This window comes from Amblyraja radiata, chromosome 23, assembly GCF_010909765.2.
Source record: "Amblyraja radiata isolate CabotCenter1 chromosome 23, sAmbRad1.1.pri, whole genome shotgun sequence".
Taxonomy (NCBI): Eukaryota; Metazoa; Chordata; class Chondrichthyes; order Rajiformes; family Rajidae; genus Amblyraja; species Amblyraja radiata.
Genome location: NC_045978.1, coordinates 8,065,287 through 8,089,941, shown reverse-complemented (window position 1 = coordinate 8,089,941; position 24,655 = coordinate 8,065,287). Strand labels below are relative to the sequence as shown.

Genomic DNA, 24,655 nt, shown 5'->3' with positions numbered 1-24,655 from the left:
GAAACCTGAGCACCTGGAGAAAACCCACGCAGTCACAGGGATAATGTGCAAACTCCGTACAGGCAGCACCCGTAGTCGGGATCGAACCCGGGTCTCTGGCATTATAAGGCAGCAACTCTACCGCTGCACTGCCGTGCCGGTACGGTTCTTGAAGAATTTGCCGTCACTGGCCATCTATCAATGCTCGGCCACCCAAGTCCAATGAGTTCTAACACAGGATCCCTTGTAGCAAAGATCTGTGAGGCCGCATCTCTATTAAAAAAATGTTGGTGACACTTTCAGGATGGATGAAAGGAGGAAGGAAAGAAGCCCTACCCACAAAACCTGGGCAGCCAGCCTGGCTCTCATCTCAAGAGTTGCCAGAGAAGTACGGAGTTTGTACGTTCTCCCTGTCACTGCGTGGGTTTCCTCCGGGTGCTCCAGTTCCTTCCCTCGCTCCTAAGACGTGCCCGTTTTTAGGTTAATTGGCTTTGGTGTAAATTGTCCCTAATGCGCAGGATAGTATATGTAGATTGCTGGTCGGCATGTACACGTTGGGCCGAAGGGCCTGTTACCGTGCGGTAGATATCTTTAAACAAAATTAAACATGGCATTCAGTCCGTAGTGCAGCAAGAAAAACAGCGCAGTAATATATTTGTTACTCACAGGGAACTAGCGTACGGGTTGATTGCTAGTTGGCACGGACTTGGTGGGCCGAAGGGCCTGTTTCCGCGCAGCATCTCGGAAGTCTTAAAAAGTCTACAGAGTAGAATCTGAACATGATAAAATACACTGGCCTGTAAATGTGATGTGCCCCCAGTGAATGTCTGTCCCATTGGCAATGGAAATCATGGTGCTTTGTATTGCCCAATTGTGTTGCCCATTGCTAAGTTGCCCAATTGTATTTGGCTCAATAAGTGCTTCAGCCTAACCTGACAGGTGGTGATCTTCATTCAGGCAATCCCCTGGCAAGTGGAACTGGCACCATTCAGATTTATCTCATCGACGTCAATGACAACGCGCCCGAGCTGATTCCCAAAGAGACGCAGATTTGCGAGAAGCCGAACCCGAATGCAATAAACATCACGGCAGGGGACGCCGACAGAGATCCAAATAACGACCCGTTTGTGTTTGAACTGGTGTACAGGCCCCACAGTGTACGGCAGAACTGGACCATCACCCGCTTGAACGGTAAGCTGCAATTCAGATGGTGGGGGGTTTTTGTATCAAAACATAATTTATTTAATTTCAACACGATACAAAAACCAAAACCGTGGTGACATAAGCACCACCATGTTACAAAATCATCAAACAACTATGTTACAAATATTCTAATAACTACTATACAACCCCGGTAATAACTACTATACTATACCTGCTTTACATCGGTGAGACCAAGCGCAGGCTTGGCGATCGCTTCACCCAACACCTCCGCACAGTCCGCATTAACCTTGATCTCCTGGTGGCAGCACTTCAACTCCCCCTCCCATTCCCAATCCGACCTTTCTGTCCTGGGCCTCCTCCATGGCCAGAGTGAGTCTCACCGCAAATTGGAGGAGCAGCACTTCATATTTCGCTTGGGTAGTTTACACCCCAGCGGTATGAACATTGACTTCTTATTTCTGGTAGTCCTTGCTTTCTCCCTCCTTCCCCTCCCTTTCCCAGCTCTCCCACAGTCCACTGTCTCCACCTCTTCCTTTCTTCTTCCTACCCCACCCCACCCCCACATCAGTCTGAAGAAGGGTCTCGACCCGAAACGTCGCCTATTCCTTTGCTCCCTAGATGCTGAGTTTCTCCAGCATTTTTGTCTACCTTCGATTTTTCCAGCATCTGCAGTTCTTTCATAAACTATACAACCCGGGTAACCCAGATGGTGTTGGTAAGTTCTGGTACAGAATAACACTGGCCAGATCAAACGAAAGCAAACTCCTCGGAATTAAAAGTCCACAGTCAAAGCAGAAGTTAAAATGCAGGAGTGTGGAGTCACTCGTGCTGGAGTTACTCAGCGGGCCAGGCGGCATCTATGGAGGAAAAAAGGTGGGTGACGTTTCGGGTCGGGACCCTTCTCTGATGTATGGGTCTCACTCTTTCACAATTTTGCAGCATGTGCCAGTGAAAGTCAAAGTTAGTGTAATGATACATGGGATTAAGTTATTGGACAAAAAAATATCCAGAACGAGCTGGAGTAACAATGCAGAAATGTGCTTTTGACTCCAGTTGTGGTAGCCAGAGAATTTAAGTTGAAAATCTATTATGATGCTTTTGTACCACAAGATCTCCTTCTCCAAACGTATTTTGTGCCGCACCTTATCGCAACAGTAGAGTTGCTGTCTGACAGCACCAGAGACAGGTTCGATCCTGACTGCTGGTGCTGTCTGTATGGAGTTTGCATGTTCTCCCTGTGACCGCGTGCGTTTTCTCCGGGGTCTCCCGTTTCCTCCCACACTCCAAAGACGTACAGGTTTGTAGATTAATTGGCTTCGGTAAAATTGTAAATTGTCCCTTGTGTGTAGGATAATGTTAGTGTACGGGGTGATCGCTGGTTGGCACAGACTCGGTGGGCCGAGAGGCCTGATTGAATTGAATTGAATTGAATTGATTTTATTAGGGACAGTGCATATTAATAAACATTTGCATGTAATATGCAAGATTGTAGCCAGTAGCTAATTTCCATCTTTAGTCCCACACAAGGTAAACACATCCCAAACAAGGTAAAAACAAAAGACAAAAACAAAAACAAAAACAAAACAAACAATAAAGTAAAAAAGTAGCAATAAAAGAGTACCATAGGATAATTTTAAGGTAGATTATGATTGCAATTTTGATTTTGCAGTAAGCATGTTTTTAGATGTTTGGTAAATGAGGTAAGGGTTGGCAGATCCCGTACGACGCATGGTATCGCGTTCCAGGTCTGTGGCGCTCGATATGAAAATACTGACTGCCCAAATACACTTTTCCTAAACGGGACTATACAATCACCCCTGGAGGCTGCTCTTGTCGACCTATTTGTGTTTTTCTTTATGAAGTCCTTTAACGGAGGTGGGGCTAGTCCACGGAAGATTTTGTAAACCAAAATCGAGTCCGAATATTTTATTACGTTTTCCCAGCTCAGCAGATCAAATTTCTTCAGGATGCTACAGTGATGGTACATTCTGGGCTTTTTGTCAAGAGTTTTTAGGGCTTGTTTATAAGCAATTTCAACAGTGTGGACTTACATGCCAGTGACCAAGTTGTTATACAGTAGGTCATGTATGGCACAATCATTGCATTAAAGTATAGTTTGGCTGAATCAATAGTTAAATTATTTCTAATATATCTAAAGTTGGACAAATTAAATTTTATTAAATTTACTGTTCTTTTCACCTGTTGTTTGAAGCAGAGCTGTAAATCGATCACGATTCCTAAATATTTAAACTCGTGTACAATTTTAAGTTTTGTTCCATGTACAAACACATCGGGATCTCCATCAGTACTTGCCTTTTTGGAGAAAAACATACAGACAGTCTTTGACACATTAAGATGTAGATCAGAAAACTGCAACCAGTTTGACGCATTAATCATAGCAGCTGATAGGTCTTGTGCAGCTTGATGTTTGTTTTTGGCATGTACATACACAACTGCATCGTCAGCATATATCTGGCAAGTTACTTTTGATGGACAGCTACTTGGTAGATCATTAATGTACAGACTGAATAATAGCGGTCCCAAGATTGAACCTTGAGGTACACCAAGAGGGTTTTTAGAAGTTGCAGATTTACTGTTGTGCACTCTAACACATTGTTTTCTCTGTACCATATATGACTCAATCCATTTCATCGTGCTCAAAGAGAGCTTAAAATAGGACAATTTGGTCATCAAGATCTGGTGGTTCACAGTATCAAAGGCTTTTCGTAAATCAAGAAAAACAGCTCCTATAACACCACCTGCATCAATTTTAGACTTCATATTTTCCAAAAGGAAGCAAAGTGCCGTCTCAGTGGAGTGATATTTTCTGAAGCCAAACTGCATTGTGCACATTCCGGGCTGTATCTCTAAAGTCTAAGTTATTAGTGAAGCTGCAGGTCATAAACTGCATCAGTTCATGAAGGTAACTCACCTCAACTTTTGTAAGACAATTTATAGATGGGTAGTTTATGCTAATCTTTCCATTGACACTCATGTCACAAAGGTCAATAAAACACAGCACCATCATAGCCTTGTTGCGAAAGCTCTGATGTTCAGAGCTATAGGCAGTATGGAGCCTGAGAATTTAATATACCAAGTCATGGCCTGGATAGAGGGGATGTGGAGAGGATGTTTCCACTAGTGGGACAGTCTAGGACCAGAGCGCACAGCCTCAGAATTAAAGGACATACATACAAGGAGATGAGAAGGAATTCATTTTTGTCAGAGGGTGGTGAATCTGTGGAATTCATTGCCACAGACGTCTGTGGAGGCCAATTCAATGGGTATTTTTGAGGCGGGAATATTTGAGCCAGATTCTTGATTATACAGGGGCTATGGGGAGAATGGAGAATGGGGTTGAGAGGGAAAGATAGATCAGCCATGTTTGAATGGCAGAGTATTGATGGGCCGAACGGCCTGATTTGCTCCTATATCTTATGAACTAATCTACTGGTATTGATTTGTATGAGGGGGCATGGTGACGTTGCAGTAGAGCTACTGGCCTACAGTACCAGAGACCCAGGTTCAATCCTGGGTGCTTGTCTGTACGGAGTTTGTACGTTCTCCCCGTGACCTGCGTGGGTTTTCTCCAAGGACTCGAAGGCCTGTTTCTGCGCTGTATTAACTTAACTAAACTAAACTTTTGAAACAACTCTAACTGTATATACCAGAGAGAGATTTCAGCGACAGAAGTTCAAATGGAGAGTTATAGAAGCAGCATTTAGAGTATTGTGTTACTACTGTACTGTACTAATGTAGGATGGATCTCATTAAGCTGAAAAGAGTGCAGAGAAGATTTACCAGGATATTTCCAGGACCAGAGGGCCCTGAGCTATTGGGAGAGAACTCTATTCCATGGAGCTCAGGAGGCTTAGGGGTGATCTTATAGAGGTGTATAAACATAGAAAGCACGGAAAAATAGGTGCAGGAGTAGGCCATTCAGCCCTTCGAACCAGCATCGCCATTCAATATGACACGGCTGATCATTTAAAATCTGTACTCCGTTCCTGCTTTTTCCCCATATCCCTTGATTCCTTTAACCCTAAGAGCTAAATCTAACTCTCAAAATCTTGAGGGGGAAAAGATTGGGTGAAAGCACAGGGTATTTTACCCAGGGTAAGGGAATCAAGAACCAGAGGACATACTGTAGGTTTGAGGTACGAGGGGCAAGTTTTAATAGGAACCAGAAGGGCAACTTTTTCACTCGGTGGGTATATTGAAGGAGGTGCCAAAGGAGGTAGTTGAGGCAGGTACTATAACAGCATTTAAAAGACACTCAGACTGGTACGTGGATAGAAAAGGTTAAGAGGGATGTAGACCAAACATGGACAAACGAGCTTAGAGAGGGGCATCTTGATGAGAATGGACGAGTTTAGCCAAGGAGGCCTGTTTCCGCGCGGTATGACTTTGAGGCTACGGCGAGCTGTAGATCGTTTTCAGTCATGTACAGAGTAACTTCCACTTTCTTAGAGTGATACTGATATGCAATCTTAATGTGAGTGCTTAGTTCCAGAGGATTGACAGGAAATAAATATTTTAACAATACTGGGAAATGCCACCAAGATAAATTTCAATACTTCAGAAATCTCCATTGCCTCTTTCAGACACTGCATTTTATGGATCCTTTTAATTAAAATTTCTGTACAATATTTGACAAATTCTATCACATGGAGTTTTCTGTAATAATTCAGTCATCCCACTGAAAAAAAGCCATTTGCATTTAATCAGTGAAGATTACATTCATTTTAGTTTAGTAGAAATTATTGTTTCTGCTTTCTCACGCTTAATTAATTCTGATGTTACTGTTCAATGTGCAATTCCATTAGTTGTAGAATTAGTGGCAAGAAAAATATTTATTTATTCACTTAAAATGACACGTTGCTGTAAATCATAATCCAGCAAACTGGCTGGAAAAGAATCTTCTTTGGGAAGTCTATTTTCCCCCAACATAGTCAGGTCTCGATTCCATCTAGTTACACTCCGTCGGACATTCAGTAGCCTGGGCAAAGCACAAAGTACAGGAGAATCACAGCAAGTCAAGCAGCATCTGCGGAGGGAATGGACAGTCGACGTTTTTAGGTCCGGACCCTTCTTCAGGAAAATTATGAGGGGCACAGACAGGGTAGACAGTCAGAACCTTTTTCCCAGGGTGGAAAGTCCAACACTAGAGGGCACAGCTGTAAAGTAAGAGGGGAGAACTTTAATGGAGATTTGTGGGGCCTTTTTGTAACAGGGTCTTTTATTGAATTGAATTGAATACTTCGTTGTCACATGTGACAAGTCACAGTGGCATTCTTTCCCTGCGTACCCAAGGTATGCAACGGTCGCCACATAAAGTGCGGTGACAAAGTTACAAAGTATCCCGTGCCAGGTCCACCCTTGTTCTCCCCCCTCCCGGCAGTCCCCCATGCCGGGTCTTCCTTCCGTGCAGGGGACGGCAACCTACGGCCCCCAGGCCGAATCCGGCCCGTGACCCGAAATCATCCAGCCCGCAGGCGGTTTTTTTTCCTCAATCATCCGGCCCGCAGACTTCCGTCATCTCCAGTACCTGGAATGTTTTAAGAAATAACTGCAGATGCTGGAAAAATCGATGGTAGGAAAAATTGCTGGAGTGAGTTTCTCCAGCATTTGTTTCTACCTCCGGTACCTGGAAGGTGATTTGGCTGTACCGCATCCTGCACAAAGCCGCCGGCACGGCCGTCCGCGCACCTTCTGTGTCTGGGCTTCACTGTCAGGATCAGTAGGCCGGGGACGAGCGAGTGTGATATTTGAGCTCAGTGCTCCGGGTGGCGTCCTCGAAGGGGCGGGATCTATGTAAATACGTGATAGATGTGGCCTGCCATCCGCTCACAGACATATGTCCTGGCCCCTTGGCAGTAAAGGTTGTTGACCCCGTGCCCGGCGGCACTAAAGTATTAAAATTTTAATCATTTTAAAGTTGTTCTCCTCACTGGCGATTTTTTGGGCGACTACAAACGACTGCCGCAAAATTTTCAACGTTGAAAATTTTTCAGCAACAGTGGCGACAATATTTGCTGTCATAGCTTGTCGGAGGTTGTCGTAGAGGTTGCTGTAGGTTGTCGCCGGGTGTCATAGGTGAATTCCATTAAAACTAGTCCCTGGCAGTCGCCTAAAGAGTCGCCTAAGTGGGACAGGCACATAATGTTGTGCCTCTGTTTAAGAAGGGCTGCAAAGAAAAAAAACTGGGAACTATGGACTAGTAACCCCAAATCTGTGGTAAGAAAGAGCAGGAGAAGATTGCAGTGAGACAGGGTGGTGAAGAATGCTTTTGGCATGCCGATAGATCAGGAAACTGAGTATCGATGTTTGGGTGTTATATATAGTACAGTTGTACAAGACATTAGAGAAGGCCACACTTGAGGTTTGTGTTCCGTTTCATTCACTTTGCTATAGGAAAGACGCCACTGAGTTAGAAATGGTGCAGAGAGATTTACATGGGCAGGATTCGAGGGCATGAAGTATAGAGACAGGTGTGGCAGGGCAGGGCTTTATTCTTTTTGAGGTGTTTGAGGGTGATCTTACAGAGGTGTATAAAATCATGAGGGGAATAGATAGCATGAATCCACTGAGTTTTTTCCTCGGGACATGGGAATTAAGAACAAGAGGACATACGTTTAAGGTGAGAGGGGATGGATTTACTAGGAACCTGAGGGGCACCTTTGTCATAGTATATGGGTGGGTATATGGAACAAGCTGCCAGAGCAAGTAGTTGAGGCAGGTACATTAATAACATTTAAAGGACATTTGTGTAGGAAGGAACTGCAGATGCTGATTTAAACGAGTTTCACTGAACCTTAGTTAGTACACGTGACAATAAACAGACCTTTGAAACCGAAGGTAGACACAAAAAGCTGGAGTAACTCAACGGGACACGCAGCATCTCCGGAGAAAAGAAATGGGTGACGTTTCAGATCGGGACCAGTCCGAAACGTTACCCATTCATTCTCTCCAGAGACGCTGCCTGTCCCGCTGAGTTACTCCAGCTTCTTGTGTCTATTAAAGGACATTTGAACAGGTTTAGAGGAATATGCGCCAAACAGAGGCAAATGGGACACGCTCAGATGGGCATCATATTCAACATGGACAAGATGGGCCGAAGAGTCTGTTTCCGTGATGTATGTCTATGATTTTTCTAATGTGTAGGAAGGAACTGCTGATGCTGGTTTAACCCGAAGATAGACACAAAATGCTGGAGTAACGCAGGGAGTCAGGCAGCATTTCTGGAGAAAAGGAACAGGTGACGATTTGGGAAGAAGGGTCCCGACCCAAAACGTCACCTATTTCCTCCAGAGATGCTGTCTGACCCCTTGACTTACTCCAGCCTTTTGTGTCTATCCAAGATTTTCTAATCGCGGGATCTTAAAGTATCCACATCTCCGAAGAGCTGTCTGGAATAGTTTTCTTCAGAAGGACATGAACTGCATGGAGATTTCATCAAGGTTAATAAAACCATGAGAGACCTGGATGGTGTACGCAGGAAGAACAGTCCGCTCTTTGCAGAATACCCAATGAGCATGAGATATAGATTTAAACGTATTTGTTGGACTAGTGGGGAATTGAAGGGAATTATTTTTCTCCAGAGTGATGAGCATTTGTAGTTTACTGCCCTTGACTTTAAGCCACCTATGACGTACCAACCTTTCCCAAGGCAATGATGGATACTGTCTCTTCATTTTATCTTGTTGCTCGAGGCTTAATAAGCAGTTTTGGGTTACAGCTGCTGTTTTATCAGGTACCAAATGCATTATAATTTGCAAAGCAAGCTGAGCCCTTGTGAATTAAGTTTCCCTTTCTTCTGGAGAAACCAGGGCTCCCAAGTAAATAATTCCATTTGCGCAGCACAATATAAGAGAAGCCATGTGCATTCCTCAAAATGTTTGGAAATGTAAAGATGCACAGATGTTTCAGAGATTAAAATCAGTGTCTTGCAGCCTGCTGATAAATTGGATTCTCTGAATATTGTGTTCGGTTTTGGTCACCCCATTATAGGAAAGATGTTGTTCAGCTGGAAAGGGTGCAAAGACGATTTTGCTGGGACTCGAAGGCCTGAAGTATTAGGGAGAGGTCAAGCAGGCTGGGACTTTATTCCTTGGAGAGCTGGAGGATGAGGGGTGATTTTATAGGGGTGTATAAGATAATGAGGAGGTAGGTGGAGGCTGTTGATGTACACAACGTGGTTGCAAAGACAATCGTGTGTCAGGAACACAATTCCGAGGAATAAATTAAAGTAAAATTCAATAGAAATGGGAAAATATAGTAACTAGCTTTTTGGAGAAGGGTAATAGAACTGAGAAACAGGTAACTCAGCCAGAACAATGGACCAGAGATCACAATGAATGTTAAACGGAGCTAAATGTGTTCTTGATTACTTGTTCAGAGAAATGACGGTTCCATTAGAACCAGAAATGTCAGGGACAAATAGACCCAATTCCTGTCTGAATGATTTCCGATATTTTCACTAGAATGTCGGAGGTTGAAGGAAGACTAGATAGAAATGTATATAATACTAGACCAAGTGCAGACCCGTCTGCTCCCCCAACGCAGTCGTTCCCTACCCGTAGCCCCCACGGGAGACGTGGTCCTCCAACTCAAGCCGTGGCCGAACATAAGATTCGAGCACTCAGCAGTGCGGCTGTTTTTAAATGGCGTCTCTGAGGCGAGATGCAGGCGCCTGCAGCCGTTATGGTCGCTGGCCAGCAGAAGGCGACAAAATGAGTGAGTGGGGGGGGGGGGGGGGGGAGAAGGATTTTATTAAAAATGTGTACATAAACGGGACGAAATTTAATCAGGAGTGGAAACTTCGAATGAAAAGTGAAATCTCTACCGAAATGGAAAAAATCTGGGCGTTTGTGGGTCGGGTGTTGGCGTAGCAACGAATCAAAGGCTGGCACCCACAGGCTGGCAACCAAAGTCAGGCAGAAACACAGCCAGCCAGCAGCCACAGAGTTTTAATATTGTAATAGATTATGAGAGGCACAGACAGGGTAGACAGTCAGAACCTTTTTCCCAGGGTGGAAAGTCCAACACTAGAGGGCACAGCTGTAAAGTGAGAAGGGGGATCTTTAATGGAGATTTGTGGGGCATTTTTTATACAGAGTGGTAGGGGTTGGATCACGTTGCCAGAGGCGATGATGGGGGCAGATACAATGGTAGCGTTGAAGCTTTTGGATAGGCACATGGAAGTGCAGGCAATAGAGGGACATGGATCATGTACAGGCAGATGAGATCAGTGGCATCAAGTTTGGCGCAAACATTGTGGGCTGAAGGCCCGTTCTTGTGCTGTACTGTTGAACGGGCCCGTCAACGTTGACGAATTGGCACGCAAGGACAGTTTTGTGTCAGGAACACAATGCAGAGAAATGAATTGGAATAAAATTCAATAGAAACAGGAAAATATGCTCTTTATAGACGGAGTAACCGAATTGAGAAACAGGTAATTCAGCCTGAACAATGGAACGCAGGTCACAGTGAGTGTTCAACCTTACAAATTAGTTCTTGAGTTCTTGTTCAGAGAAAGGAAATGGTCCCGTGAGATCAAGCAAAGTTGTCGGGGACAAATAGACCCAATTTCTGCCTGAATTAGCATGCAATACTTTGAAATTGGATGGAATAACAGCATTTGTTGCTGGTTTCAACAAATAAAATTGAAGTAACGTTGAGATCTGGAACCTTTATTTGACTCGTGTGACTCTTACTGATTCGAACAGAAATGCAGCTGCCTTTCAGTAAATTTACATCTTTCTATACACCAATTGTTTTTGTGTTTTCTTGCTTGAGATTAGATCGGGTTGTGTCTGTAGATGTGCTGCAGAGCTGTGTAGGGAATTGATATTTATTCTGTCTCCTACATTGCTGGCATTATTGATCAGTGAAAGGTGCACGGGTGAACAGCAGTGTAGACATCCACACACATTACTTTGAAGGTGTGCCGAATCCTCGACCTTTGAGCATCTCTGTTGAACAAGTCTAATTTCCTCATTTCCCAAGGTGTGTCTCCAGCTGACCTCTCTGCTGCATCTTGAATCAGTTCTTTGAATGTGCTGAATTTAAACAGGACTCTCCATTGCGAATTATATTTACAGAGATCCAGCCTGCCACTATTCATCTCAATAACTTGCTAGCTGTTGGGAGAGAATAGACTTTCATCCAGTTTATGAATGTGAACTCGGGTCAGGGTGGCGAGTAAAATACTGCAGCAAACTACTTCTCTTTCAATTTCCCCAAAGGGTTTATAATTTGGGCAGATTGTCATCCATCACATGGATTGTAAAAGCAGATTTGCTGAGCATGCAACACTCTCCCCGTGAACTTTTATACTTTTATTTATTTGGTGTTTATTATGCTTTCTGAATTTGAGAGAAACATATAAAAAGGTATTTATTTCATAAAAAAGGAATTGGAATCCGTGCCAGTAACGTCTGCATCAATTTAGTTGGCTGAAGCAATATTGCACTCGGAAATGAACACAAATGTAGCAATCCAGTCGAAGTGGCGCTGCTGGTAGAGCTGCTGCCTCACAGTGCCAGAGACCCTGGTTCGATCTCGACCTAGGCCTCTGTCTATGTTGAGTTTGCACGTTCTCCCTGTGACCATGTGGGATTCCTCTGGGTGCTCCGGTTTCCTCCCACCTCCCAAAGATATGCGGGTTAATAGGTAAAATGGCCTCTGTAAAATCTGCCCCTAATTTGTAGGGAGTGGATGTGAAACTTGGAATAACATAGACCTAGTGTGAATGGGTGATCGATGGTCAGCGAAGACTTGATGGGCCGAAAGGCCTGTTTCTGTGCTGTATCTCTCTAGACTTTAAAAGTGGAATCAGTCAAATAAAAATGGCACAACTGGATCATTTGAGATGTAGGCTTGGGTTGTAGATTGGTGTTAAAATGTACACTGAATAAACACATTATAGTCAGTCCACGTAGAGCAAAAAATAGAGCAGTAATATATTGATGTGACAGGTCCCACAATTGCGCATCAGCGGTGTCCCCTACTGCGGCCAGTTTTTACAAGTCTTTCCTGTTGTCTTGGCCTCCATTTCCCTACCATTTAATTGGTCTCTCGCCCATTCAGCTGTCGGAATAATTCAGTGTCTCAGTGGAATCTTGTGTAAGAAGGAGCTGCAGGTGCTTGTTATACGGTGAAAAAAGACACAAAATGCTGGAGTAAAGAGCCTATCGCACGAGCATGCAACTCCATGCGGAAGCGTGACCTAACGTGGTCGCTTGTTCCGTACGGCCTCGCAGGGCAGGTCCCACTTCGATCGCCAGAGCCGTATGGAGTTGTGCGGAGCTGGTCCCGACATCGCGCGGGGCTCCGAAAAAACTGACCGTGTTCAAAAATTCCGCGCGGCAATGGCCTGCCGGCCCGCAGCCTCCTCGACGCCGTACGCACTGCCTCGACGGGCATACGCAGCGTCTCGACGCCAGACGCAGCGTCTTGACGCCGGACGTCACGAGCGAACTTCTCGCGGACTTCGCGTCACTCACTCGACCTCTGCGCGGCCCCTGCTTCTGGTTTGGTCGCGCTCGCCGCTTGCAAGTCGCATGCTCGTGGGACCGGCCCTGTACGGGGATCACTCGACCTCCGCGCGGCCCCCGCTTCCGGTTTGGTCGCGCTTGCCGCATGCAGGTCGCATGCTCGTGGGACAGGCCCTTAACTCAGCGGGACTGGCAGCATCTCTGGAGAGGAGAAATGGGTGATGTTCCTTCTCTCCGGAGATGCTGCCTGTCCCGCTGAGTTACTCCAGTACTCTGTGTCTATTCTCGGTGGAATCACCTGCTCTTGACATAGCTGTCAACTTCAACCATTAGCACTGCAGGTAACAGGAACCTGAGTTACACATCTAGATGCAAAATGGAGGGAGGGAGTTCAATGTCTTCTGGTGGGTGCCCGGAACGGACTGCCCGGAGAGGCGGTGGAAGCAGATGCGATGGTGCTATTTAAGAAGTTTTATATAAAACACATGGATATGCGGGGAATGGAATGGCCTGGATTCCATGCGGGCAGCGGAGATTAGTTTATCTTGTTATCATGTTCAGCGCGGGCAATGTGGGCTGAAGGACCTGTTCCTGTACTGCACTGCACCACCCACAACTAGAGAGCTGTCCTGAGCTACTATCAGCCTCATTGGAGACCCTCAAAGTACTCTGATCAGATTTTACTGGACTTTATCTTGCACTAGACATTATTCACATTATTCCACTTTATCATGTATCTGTACATTGGATGGCTTGATGGTAAATATGTATTGTCTTTCCGCTGACTAGATAGCACGCAACAAAGGCTTCTCACTGTACCTTGGTACACGTGACAATAAACTAAACTCAAACTAAAACTATGATCTATTGTACCGGCCATCAGTCCTGTCCTCAGACCCAGTCTATCTCAGTTTAATCATTCCCATATGTTCTGAAGGATGCTTGACACTCTTTGGGGCGGCACGGTGGCGCAGCGGTAGAGTTGCTGCCTTACAGCGATGTCAGCACCAGAGACACTGGTTCGACCCCGACCACGGGTACTGTCTGTATGGAGTTTGTACGTTCTCCCCGTCACCTACATGGGTTTGCCCCAAGATCTTCGGTTTCCTCCCACACTCCAAAGAGTGCAGGTTTGTAGGCTAATTGACTTGGTATAATTGTAAATTGTCCCTGGTGTATGTAAGGTAGTGTTAATGTGCGGGGATCGCTGGTTGGCGCTGACCCGGTGGGCCGAAGGGCCTGTATCTGCGTTGTATCGTCAAACTAAACTAAACTAAACGGAACGTGACACTCTTTGGTAGGCGGCTTCGCACCAAACTTGTCGGTAAGTCCATGTTGATGTCATTCTGAGGGCGGAGTCCAGCTTCAGGTGGTTTCCGTCAGCTACAAAGTGCACGTTCTAGAAGACCCCATTAAAACTGGTTCACCAAATTAATGTTGCTTATCAACATGCAAATGGAAAGCAATACATATTAGTTGGACAAGTCGTGGTCTCGCCATTATTTTCAGACCCGTGATATATTTCTTTCCAATTTAACACCAGGACATGTCTTTTTTTAATAGTGAAAGCACATTTAATAATTAATATAGTTTGTGTATATATAAATTACATCTGCATACATTATTAATGTTACTTCACTGGGTAGAGCATCACTTAGATAGACTCAAATACATTGAAATGTTAAGCATTCTCGAGTGCAGTTTCCAGGGATGAGTTTCTCAGCACAAACAATATAGACTACAAAAGGTATAATATAACCAACACGCGTACTGTGTGTGAAAGCAACATTGGAATATAGTATCCATGATGGTTGAAGATTGGAGCACTTTAGTTTGTAAATTATAGTCATCAGTTTGACGGAATTTATGCCTGTGCATGACAAAGTAGCAGCAATAGGGTTTTAACCTTTTAACATTACCTCGAATAAACTGGCAATTGCCTATTTGTTAATAATCCTATAAAAATAATATAGTACGGTGGCGCAGTGGTAGAGTTGCTGCCTCACAGTGCCAGAGACTCGGTTTTCATCCTGACTAAGGGTGCTGTCTGCACAGAGTATGTATGTTCTCCCTATGACCGCTTGGGTTTTCTCCGGGTTCTCCCGTTTCCTCCCACGCTCCATAGACGTACAGGTTTGTACGCTAATTGGCTTTGGTAAAATTGTAAATTGGCTCTAGTGTGTAGGATAGTGCTAATGTATGGAGATCGTTGGTTGGCGCGAACATGTTGGGCTGAAGGGCCTGTTCCCACGCTGTATCTCTTAACTAAACTAAATAGTAAATATACCTGTAGAGAAATTTTTTTTAGAAAATAGCAGGCGATTTTACATCTGTTAAACCATATGTCAGACACATTTGTTCATACCATCTTTATTGATTTGTTTTTAATTTGTGGGAAATTCAGCCATGAGATTGTTACAAGTGTGTACAATACAATTATGAACAGATTTAGATAGACACAAAATGCTGGAGTAACTCAGTCGGTCAGGCAGCATCTCTGGAGAAAAAGAATAGGTGACGTTTCGGGTCAGAGCCCATTCTTCGAGACCCTTCTTCAACACATTAACTTTCCCAAAATGGAACAGCCGACAACGTACTCAGAACATTATAGTGCATTGTATGAGTTTGATTGCATAAACTGGTTAAATAAATGGCATTATGTGAATCAGAATGAAGTCAACAACTTATATTTCATTAGGGATTGAAAATACAAGCAAATATGTATAGGGTTAATATTAATTCCTCATCATAGCACTTTCATTAAATGCCACACCCAAATTCTAGTACTGACTTTGAGAGTTTTAGTACTAAACTAAGTATAACATTTTAAATAATTAAAGGGCTGAACAGTGGCCCAGTGGTAGAATTGATGCCTTACAGCCCTAGAGACCCGGGTTCGATCCTTCCTGCAAATGCTGCCTGAACGAAGTTTGTAGGTTCTCCCTGTGACCTGTGCGGGTTTTCTCCGGGTGCTCCGGTTTTCTTCCACACTCCAAAGACGTACAGGTTTGCAGGCTAATTGGCTCCGGTAAAATTGTAAATTGTCCCTAGTGTGTGCAGGATAGTGCCATTGTACCAGGATAGCTGGTTGGCGTGTACTTAGTGGGCCGAAGGGTCTGTATCCGCGTTGTATCTCTAAATGAAAACTAAACTAAACTATGATGAGCGTTTGCCGGCACTGGGCCTGTACTCACTGGAGTTTAGATGAATGAGGGGGGGGAACCTCATTGAAACATACAGAATAGTGAAAGGCCTGGATAAAGTGGATGTGGGGAGGATGTTTCCACTAGTGGGAGAGTCTGGGACCAGAGGTCGTAGCCTCAGAATTAAAGGTCATTCTTTTAGGAAGGAGATGAGGAGACATTTATTTAGTCAGAGGGGGGTGAATCTGTGGAATTCTTTGCCACAGAAGGCTGTGGAGGTCAAGTCAGTGGATATTTCTAAAGCAGAGATAGATAGATTCTTGATTAGTACAGGTTTCAGAGGTTATGGAGAGAAGGGGAGAGAATGGGGTTAGGAGGGAGAGATCGATCAGCCATGATTGAATGGCTGAGTAGACGTTGATGGGCCGAATGGCCTAATTCTACACTTCCTTATGACGTTAAACTAGATTTATTCTGCTCGATTATGTCAAGAACTTGGTGGATAATCAGGAGCGTCAGTTGTTTTTTTTATCAATGAAGAATAGTTTTTCAGCGTGAGTATTTTGGGTTAATTTAGGTCTTTCATCCCAATAACAATATCGCTGTGAGATTATTTCTACTTTTTTAGTTACGGAAGAACTCATTGGCTTGTTTATGATGTATCCAATTCCTATTAATTCTCTCTCCTTGTATTCACCAGGGGATTCTGCTCAGCTCAGTTTGAGAATTGGATTCCTGATCGCTGGTGTGTATGATATTCCAATCATCATCACAGATTCTGGCAACCCTCCATTATCCAGCACCACTGTGATTAAAGTGAAAGTCTGCCCTTGCGATGAACATGGAGATTGTACAGCCATAGGTGCTATAGCAGCAGCTGGTTTAGGCACAGGAGCCATCATAGCAATCCTCCTGTGCATCATCATTTTGTTAAGTGAGTAATGGAGGTAGAATTAAACTGCGATTAAAGTTGCATTGTGACTGAATGAATGAATGAATGAATGAATGAATGAATGAATGAATGAATACTATATTGTTACATATGACAAGTCTCAGTGAAATTCCTTGCCTGTATACCCAAGGTATACAAATAGTTACCACATAAAGGGCATTAACAAAGTTACAAAGCATCCCGCATCAGGACCTCTTTTGTTTTCGCCCTTCACCCTCCCCCCCACGCCGGGGTCCTCCTTTATCCCCCCCTGCCCCCCGGCAGCAGCGTCCTCACTCCACATGGTCTGTCGGTCGGTCATCGCCCGACGCACCGACCTCTCCACTATTGCCGCTGGGTCCCCTCCTCCTGATGTCATGAGGGGGAGAGGGTGAACAAAGGAAGAGCTGGCGTGGGGAGACCACCATGATGGGTGAGGGGAATTAACATAGGAGGACCCGGCACGTGATACTTTGTCACTGCCCTTTATGTAGCGACTCTTTGCATACCTATGCAAAACAAAGAATATCACTGTGACTTGTCACATGTGGCAATAAAGCATTCATTCATCCATACATACTGGCATGCTAACGATATCATGACATGATTGTCTTCGCCAGTTCTCGTCTTGCTGTTCGTGATATGGATGAAACGCAGGGATAAAGAACGGCAAACAAAACAACTTCTAATCGACCCAGAGGATGACGTTAGGGACAATATCCTGAAATATGATGAGGAGGGTGGTGGTGAGGAGGATCAGGTAAGACAGTACTTTAATTCCGTCAGTAGAGATATAAACCACATGTATAGCTGTGAGATACAGTGTGGAAACAGGGTCTTTGGCCCAGTGAGTCCACGACGACCATCGATCACCCGTACACCGGTTCTGTGTTATTCCACACTTGCATCCTACACGTTAGGGACAGGAGCCAATTAACCAGAAAACCCACGCTGTCACAGGGAGAATGTCCAAACTCCGTACAGAGCACCTGTAGTCAGGATCTAACCCGGGTCTGGCACTGTGAGGCAGCAGCTCTATCGCTGCGCCACTGTGCCGTTCATCTTCGGTATACATTCGTGAGTAAACATGTCTGATGGATATTATTCCACGTTCTAGCGAAAGAGAAAAGGCTGCGGTTCACAAAACTTCAGTGAAGTGTCCTTTTTGAAGAACATTGCTTAAGATCAATAAGGAAGTCCAAAGCTCTTTATTAAAAAGACACAAAATGCTGGAGTAAGTCAGCAGGTCAGGCAGAATCTCTGGAGAACATGGAGGGAGTACAGAGAAGGTTCACCAGACTGATTCCTGAGATGGCAGGACTTTCATATGAAGAAAGACTGGATAGACTCGGCTTGTACACGCTAGAATTCAGAAGATTGAGGGGGGATCTTATAGAAACTTACAAAATTCTTAAGGGGTTGGACAGGCTAGATGCAGGAAGATTATTCCCGATGTTGGGGAAGTCCAGAATTAGGGGTCACAGTTTAAGGATAAGAGGGAAGTCTTTTAGGACCGAGATGAGAAAATCATTTTTTACACAGAGAGTGGTGAATCTGTGGAATTCTCTGCCACAGAAGGTAGTTGAGGCCAGTTCATTGGCTATATTTAAGAGGGAGCTAGATGTGACCCTTGTGGCTAAAGGGATCAGGGGGTATAGAGAGAAGACAGGGATGGGATACTGAGTTGGATGATCAGCCATGATCATATCGAATGGCGGTGCAGGCTCGAAGGGCCGAATGGCCTACTCCTGCACCTATTTTCTATGTTTCTATGATAAGGGGACGTTTCAGTTTGGGACCCTTTTTCAGACTGAGAAAGAGTGGCAAACCAAAACGTCACCTACCCATGTTCTCCAGAAATGCTGCCTGACCCCCTCCCCCCTGATGTTACTCCAGCACTTTGTAACTTTTTTTTTGTGAACCAGCATCTACAGTTCCTTCTGTGTCATGTTAATTTCCTTGTCTCTCTTCACATACTCAACTGGTATCTCAGCAGGTCAGGCAGCATCTCTGGAGAACATGGATAGGTGACGTTTCGGGTCAGGATCCTTCTTCAGACTGATTGTGAGGGGGAGAGGGGGGGGGGGGAAGCTGGAGGGGCGGGACAGGTAGTAGGTTGATACAGGTAAGGAGGTTTTTTCACGGGCAGACAGTGGACAAGAGATGAAAAGACGGAAGGTGTGAGGCAAAAGGATCGAAGAGTTGTGAATTGTGAAGCTAGAGGAAGGATGAGGAGAAATATGTGCGAGTACAGATGGGGCACAGGGGAGACCAGATATATTATTTGTTGCAGTGTATCATCTACTCTGATCCAAGTTCAATTCTGTTTTCTCCAGTTCATTGCTTTTGTTTTAATGATTTGCTGAAATAAAAAGGATTACTGGTAAAAATGATTGTGCAGAATTCATGACCTACATTTGACCTGGGCAATAGTGTTAGTGAAGCAGAAGTGGTTTATCTTTAAACTGATTTTATCACTGAGGAAGCAGCCAAGCACCACATTTCTGTGATAGATACTGAAGTAGATTTGTCGCGCCGATATTTACTGCAGCATGGTATTAACACGCAGGAATAATTGCAAAGTTAAATATTATCTAAATGGTGGCCGATTAGGAAAAGGGGAGATGCAGCGAGACCTGGGTGTCATGGTACACCAGTCATTGAAAGTGGGCATGCAGGTGCAGCAGGCAGTGAAGAAAGCGAATGGTATGTTAGCTTTCATAGCAAAAGGATTTGAGTATAGGAGCAGGGAGGTTCTACTGCAGTTGTACAGGGTCTTGGTGAGACCACACCTGGCGTATTGCGTACAGTTTTGGTCTCCAAATCTGAGGAAGGACATTATTGCCATAGAGGGAGTGCAGAGAAGGTTCACCAGACTGATTCCTGGGATGTCAGGACTGTCTTATGAAGAAAGACTGGATAGACTTGGTTTATACTCTCTAGAATTTAGGAGATTGAGAGGGGATCTTATAGAAACTTACAAAATTCTTAAGGGGTTGGACAGGCTAGATGCAGGAAGATTGCTCCCGATGTTGGGGAAGTCCAGGACAAGGGGTCACAGCTTAAGGATAAGGGGGAAATCCTTTAAAACCGAGATGAGAAGAAATGTTTTCACACAGAGAGTGGTGAATCTCTGGAACTCTCTGCCACAGAGGGTAGTCGAGGCCAGTTCATTGGCTATATTTAAGAGGGAGTTAGATGTGGCCCTTGTGGCTAAGGGGATCAGAGGGTATGGAGAGAAGGCAGGTACGGGATACTGAGTTGGATGATCAGCCATGATCATATTGAATGGCGGTGCAGGCTCGAAGGGCCGAATGGCCTACTCCTGCACCTAATTTCTATGTTTCTATGTTTAATTTTAGTAACATGGATGCTTTAGGAAAATACCATGTGGTTAACTGCAGGTTTGGCAATCCCTGTTGCCAGGACTCAAGTATAGGGAATGGTTAAGCAGGCTGGGACATTATTCCTTGGAGAGCAGAAGGATGAGGGGCGATCTTATAGAGGTGTATTAACATTGTGAGAGGAATAAATGGGGTAAATGCCCAGAGTCTTTTACCCAGACTACTGGAATCAAAAAACAGGGGTCGTAGGTTTAAGGTGAGGAGGAAAAGGTTTAATGGCCGAGGGACAACTTTTTTACACAAAGGGTGGTGCGGATTGGAACGAGCTGCCGGAGGAGGTAGTTGAGGCAGGTACAACATTTAAGAAACAGTTAGACGGGTTGTGAAAATAAAAAAAATCTTTAGTATTAGTTCAGTTTAGTTTATTGTCACGTGTACTGAGGTACAGTGAAAAGCTTTTGTTGCGTGCTATCGAATCAGCAGAAAAACAATACATGATTACAATCTATCCATTTACAGTGTTTAGTGCAAGGTAAAGCCAGCAAAGTCCGATCAAGGATAGTCCGAGGATGACCAATGAGGTAGATAGTAGTTCAGGACTGCTCTCTGGTTGTGGTAGGATGAATCAGTTGATTCAATTAGACAACTAAAGTATTACTTACTAACAGGAATGATTTCAGCATCTTGGAATTCTGAAATAGGAGAGCATGTGTAACAAAAGTTCGGATCCATTGTTAAAACAGTATGTTCTGAAGTATCTCAGCAACATTCTAAGCATGTTCCAAATATAACCTTCTGTTAAATGAACAACAGATGCCAATGGCTTCTCACCAAACTCTGCACTTGTTACCAATGAAAATAAATTTAAATAGAAATTATTTTTATTCTCACTATCAGCGAGTAATACTGCATCCATGTGAATTTAAACATTCAAATTAGTGTAAGACAAAAGTAAAATGGCATTGATAATTCAGAAAGTTGAGTTACAGGGAATAAACCAAAATTAATTAAATCAATGCTTGTTAATTGTTCTTTAAGCGAAAAGTGCTTGAATCTACCCATTTATTATCTGATCAGGTAATGAGTTTTGACTCCAACAATCATTAGTATATTAAAACATTCTGAAGGATATATTTTTTAAGTGTCATCCAAACTCAATTCTGTTTTGCCCTTTTGCTTTCAGTCCAATTTGAATGCTAATTGGAGAGACATTGTATTTTAATAGATTGTATTAAAAACGCTAACACTACCAATATCACACCACTGACAAATACTGTTTTAGATATAAATAGATATTTTGTTTAGTGTTGTTATATAAATTGCCTGATATTTGCTGATTTTGACAGACAAGAAATATTGACTTGATCCATGAAATGACATTATTTGTAGCTGATAGTCAAATAATTATTAATTTCTTCATTAATTAAATATAATTTTATTGCATATCTCAGATTGACGTGTGTTTGAGTACCATTCAACATATCAATAAACTATTAGTGTTTTATGGATCTAATGTCAATAGGAATGAAATGGATGGGTGGGCAATAAACACAAGCAACTACAGATGCTGCAATCTTGAGCGATGAAACTCAGCGGGTCAGGCAGCATCTGTGGAGGGAAATGGACGGACAATGTTTCAGGTCACGGCTCTTCTTCAGACTGATGGAGTTTGGGGTAAAAGCTGGAAGAGAGAGGTAGGGGCATGGCAAAGCCTGGCAAGTGATAGGTGGATACAGGTGAGGAGGGGGTTGGGTTTCTTGGCAACTGGGTAGAGATATTGACAAAGGCTAGAGGTGAAAAAGAGATATCAGCGCATCAGGTCAGGAAAGAAGAGAAGTGAAAGGTAAAAGTGGAGGGGGGAGGATGATATGGGTGGAAGAGGGTAGGGGGATTGGAATGATTTGCACAATAATAATAATAAATTTTATTTAATGGGCGCCTTTCAGACATCTCAAGGACACCTTACATAGTAATCGGAATAAAAACATATAATCGGAATATAACAAGTAATAAAGACATCACAGAGACACAAATTAAAAACAGAATTCAATCCAAAAACAGAAAATCAAAAACACAGTGTGAAGAGAGAGCAGCGGCAGCCAAAGCGCGCCAGCGTCCACTCTCTCTTCACGGCAGCCATCTTGGACACAGACCCACAGGACTACAGGACTACAATTAGACAATCATGGGGCTGATCCAAGGAAATGGGAATAATGGGATTTCTTGACTGGAAGTTGGCATCGGCTCAATGGGCCAAATGTCATCCTCCTGTGCAGCCGCAATTGTATGATTATATTAATGAATTGACTGGTTAATAGTGCAAGATAAAACCGTACATTTGAATATTTACAAAGGGTCTTATAGAAACATATCAAATTCTTAAGGGATTGGACAGGCTAGATGCGGGAAAAATGTTCCCCATGTTGGGGGAGTCCAGAACCAGGGGTCACAGTTTAAGAATAAGGGGTAGGCCATTTAGGACTGAGATGAGGAAAAACCTTTTCACCCAGAGTTGTGAATCTGTGGAATTCTCTGCCACAGAAGGCAGTGGAGGCCAATTCACTGGATGTTTTCAAGAAAGGGTTAGATTTAGCTCTTCGGGCTAAATGGAATCAAGGGATATGGGGGAAAAGCAGGAGCGGGGTACTGATTTCAGATGATCAGTCATGGCACTTTGAATGGCGGTGCTGACTCGATTGGCCTACTCCTGCGCCTATTTTTCTATGTTCTATGTTTCTATGAATGGAACAAACTATCTCCATTTTGTCAGCCCACTGCATTTAGACATGATGTAATGATGATTGGTTTATTTCCAGTCACAACATTTGTTAGACACTGGAGTTTTGCTGCATCCACTTATTGCCCATTCTCCCTCATGTGACGTAGCAAACATCAGGGGACTCTGACAAACGGTGAACTTCTCCCCCTCGAGCTACTACTCTGCAATTGTGGTGGAGCCACTCCAGTGTCTAACAAAGTCTTGGGTTTTGACACCAGAATGAAAATATTTTGAGTGTTGCATTTTTTTTAAATCACCAAGAGTTCTGTATACATTGGTTCCCTTTCATGATAGAAATGTGCTCAAATGTGGAGAGAGAGAGAGAGAGAGAGGGGGGGAGGGAGAGGAGGAAGGAATAGCACTGTTGGAAGTTAGTTTGCGTAAACACTCAATATTAACAGTTTATATTTTTCCAAGATTTTTTTAATTGTTTTTTTGCAAATCTTGAACCTTATTGAATGTCAGAGTAGAATTGATGGGCCGAATGGGCTAATTCCTTATGTCCTTACATGTATAATATACTGGACCAAACAGAAAACCAACAATCCAAAGTTTTTCAGTGTCTCTTCAAATATTAAATAGTAATGATTTTTTTTTGTTCCTCCACTATATGTCAAAAGCTTGTGCTCAAAAGGAGGTTTTTTTCGACAACTTCTGTGCCTTGTAGGATCATCAAAGGAAAGCTGTGAAACATCAGATACTATTGGTAAAGCCAGGACATGGGTTGCATTATTTCTGGGTGTTTTAATGAACCAACTGATGTGATGTAATATCAGAGATAATGATGGCTTGGTGCAGTTCATATATAAATCTGTCAGGAAACTCAGCTCATTATAGGCGACCAAAACCTCAACGATGCCCAGGCATTCGTCATTGACGATGCATCACAGTACCAGTGACCGTTAGTACCATTGCATGTGCAGGAAGGAACTGCAGATGCTGGTTTTCACTGAAGACAGACACAAAATGCTGGAGTAACTCAGCGGGTCAGGCAGCATCACAGGAGAAACGGAATAGGTGACGTTTCGGGTCGAGACCCTTCTTCAGATTGAGAGCCCGAAGAGGTCCGACTGACGGGAGAGGGGAGAGGAGGGAGTGACCGGGGGAAGACTAATCCTTGATTATGCTGGCGGCCTTGCCGAGGCAGTGCGAAGTGTAGATGGAGTCAATGGAAGGAATGTTGTTTTTCATTGTTCACAAACCAGGCTGTGATGCACCCGATAAGATGCTTTCTACGGCACAGCTTTAGAAGTTCGTGAGGATTGTTGGTGGCATGTAGAACTTCCTAACCTTCGAAGGAAGGAGAGGTGTGGGTGTGCTGTCTTATGCCCCTGTCCCACTTAGGAAACCTGAACGGAAACCTCTGGAGGCTTTTACGCCCCACCCAAGGTTTCCGTGCGGTTCCCGGAGGTTGCAGGTGGTTGCCAGAGGTTGCAGGTAGTGGAAGCATATAGGGAGACTGACAAAAACCTCCGGGAACCGCACGGAAACCTTGGGTGGGGCGCAAAGTCTCCAGAGGTTTCCGTTCAGGTTTCCTAAGTGGGACAGGGGCATTAGCCTTAGCTTCAATGCGACTGGTCCAGGACAAATCGCTAGCGATATCTATTCCTCGGAACTTGAAGCCTTTGACCATCTCCAGTTCGGCACCATCGATGTAGTGCACAGATTCTGCAATGACAGCACAGATTCAAGGAGGTAGCTCATCGTCACCTTCTCAAGGGTGTTTAGGAAAAGGCAATAAATGCTGACCTGACAAGTGACACCCTATCTTGCAAAGTGAAATTTTAAAAAAGCACTAAACAACAGCATCAAATCAA

The 24,655-nt window shown here is 44.0% G+C and overlaps 1 protein-coding gene across 1 annotated transcript in view; it reads left to right on the top strand.

The window, feature by feature from the left end:
* Positions 1-24,655, top strand: part of LOC116986209 (cadherin-4-like) — a 481,573-nt gene that overhangs the window by 448,171 nt on the left and 8,747 nt on the right. The window contains exons 12-14 of the mRNA XM_033041511.1: positions 937-1,170; positions 16,485-16,718; positions 17,336-17,475. Of these exons, the coding sequence (XP_032897402.1) occupies positions 937-1,170; positions 16,485-16,718; positions 17,336-17,475 (608 nt within the window). The remainder of the gene's footprint in view (positions 1-936; positions 1,171-16,484; positions 16,719-17,335; positions 17,476-24,655) is intronic.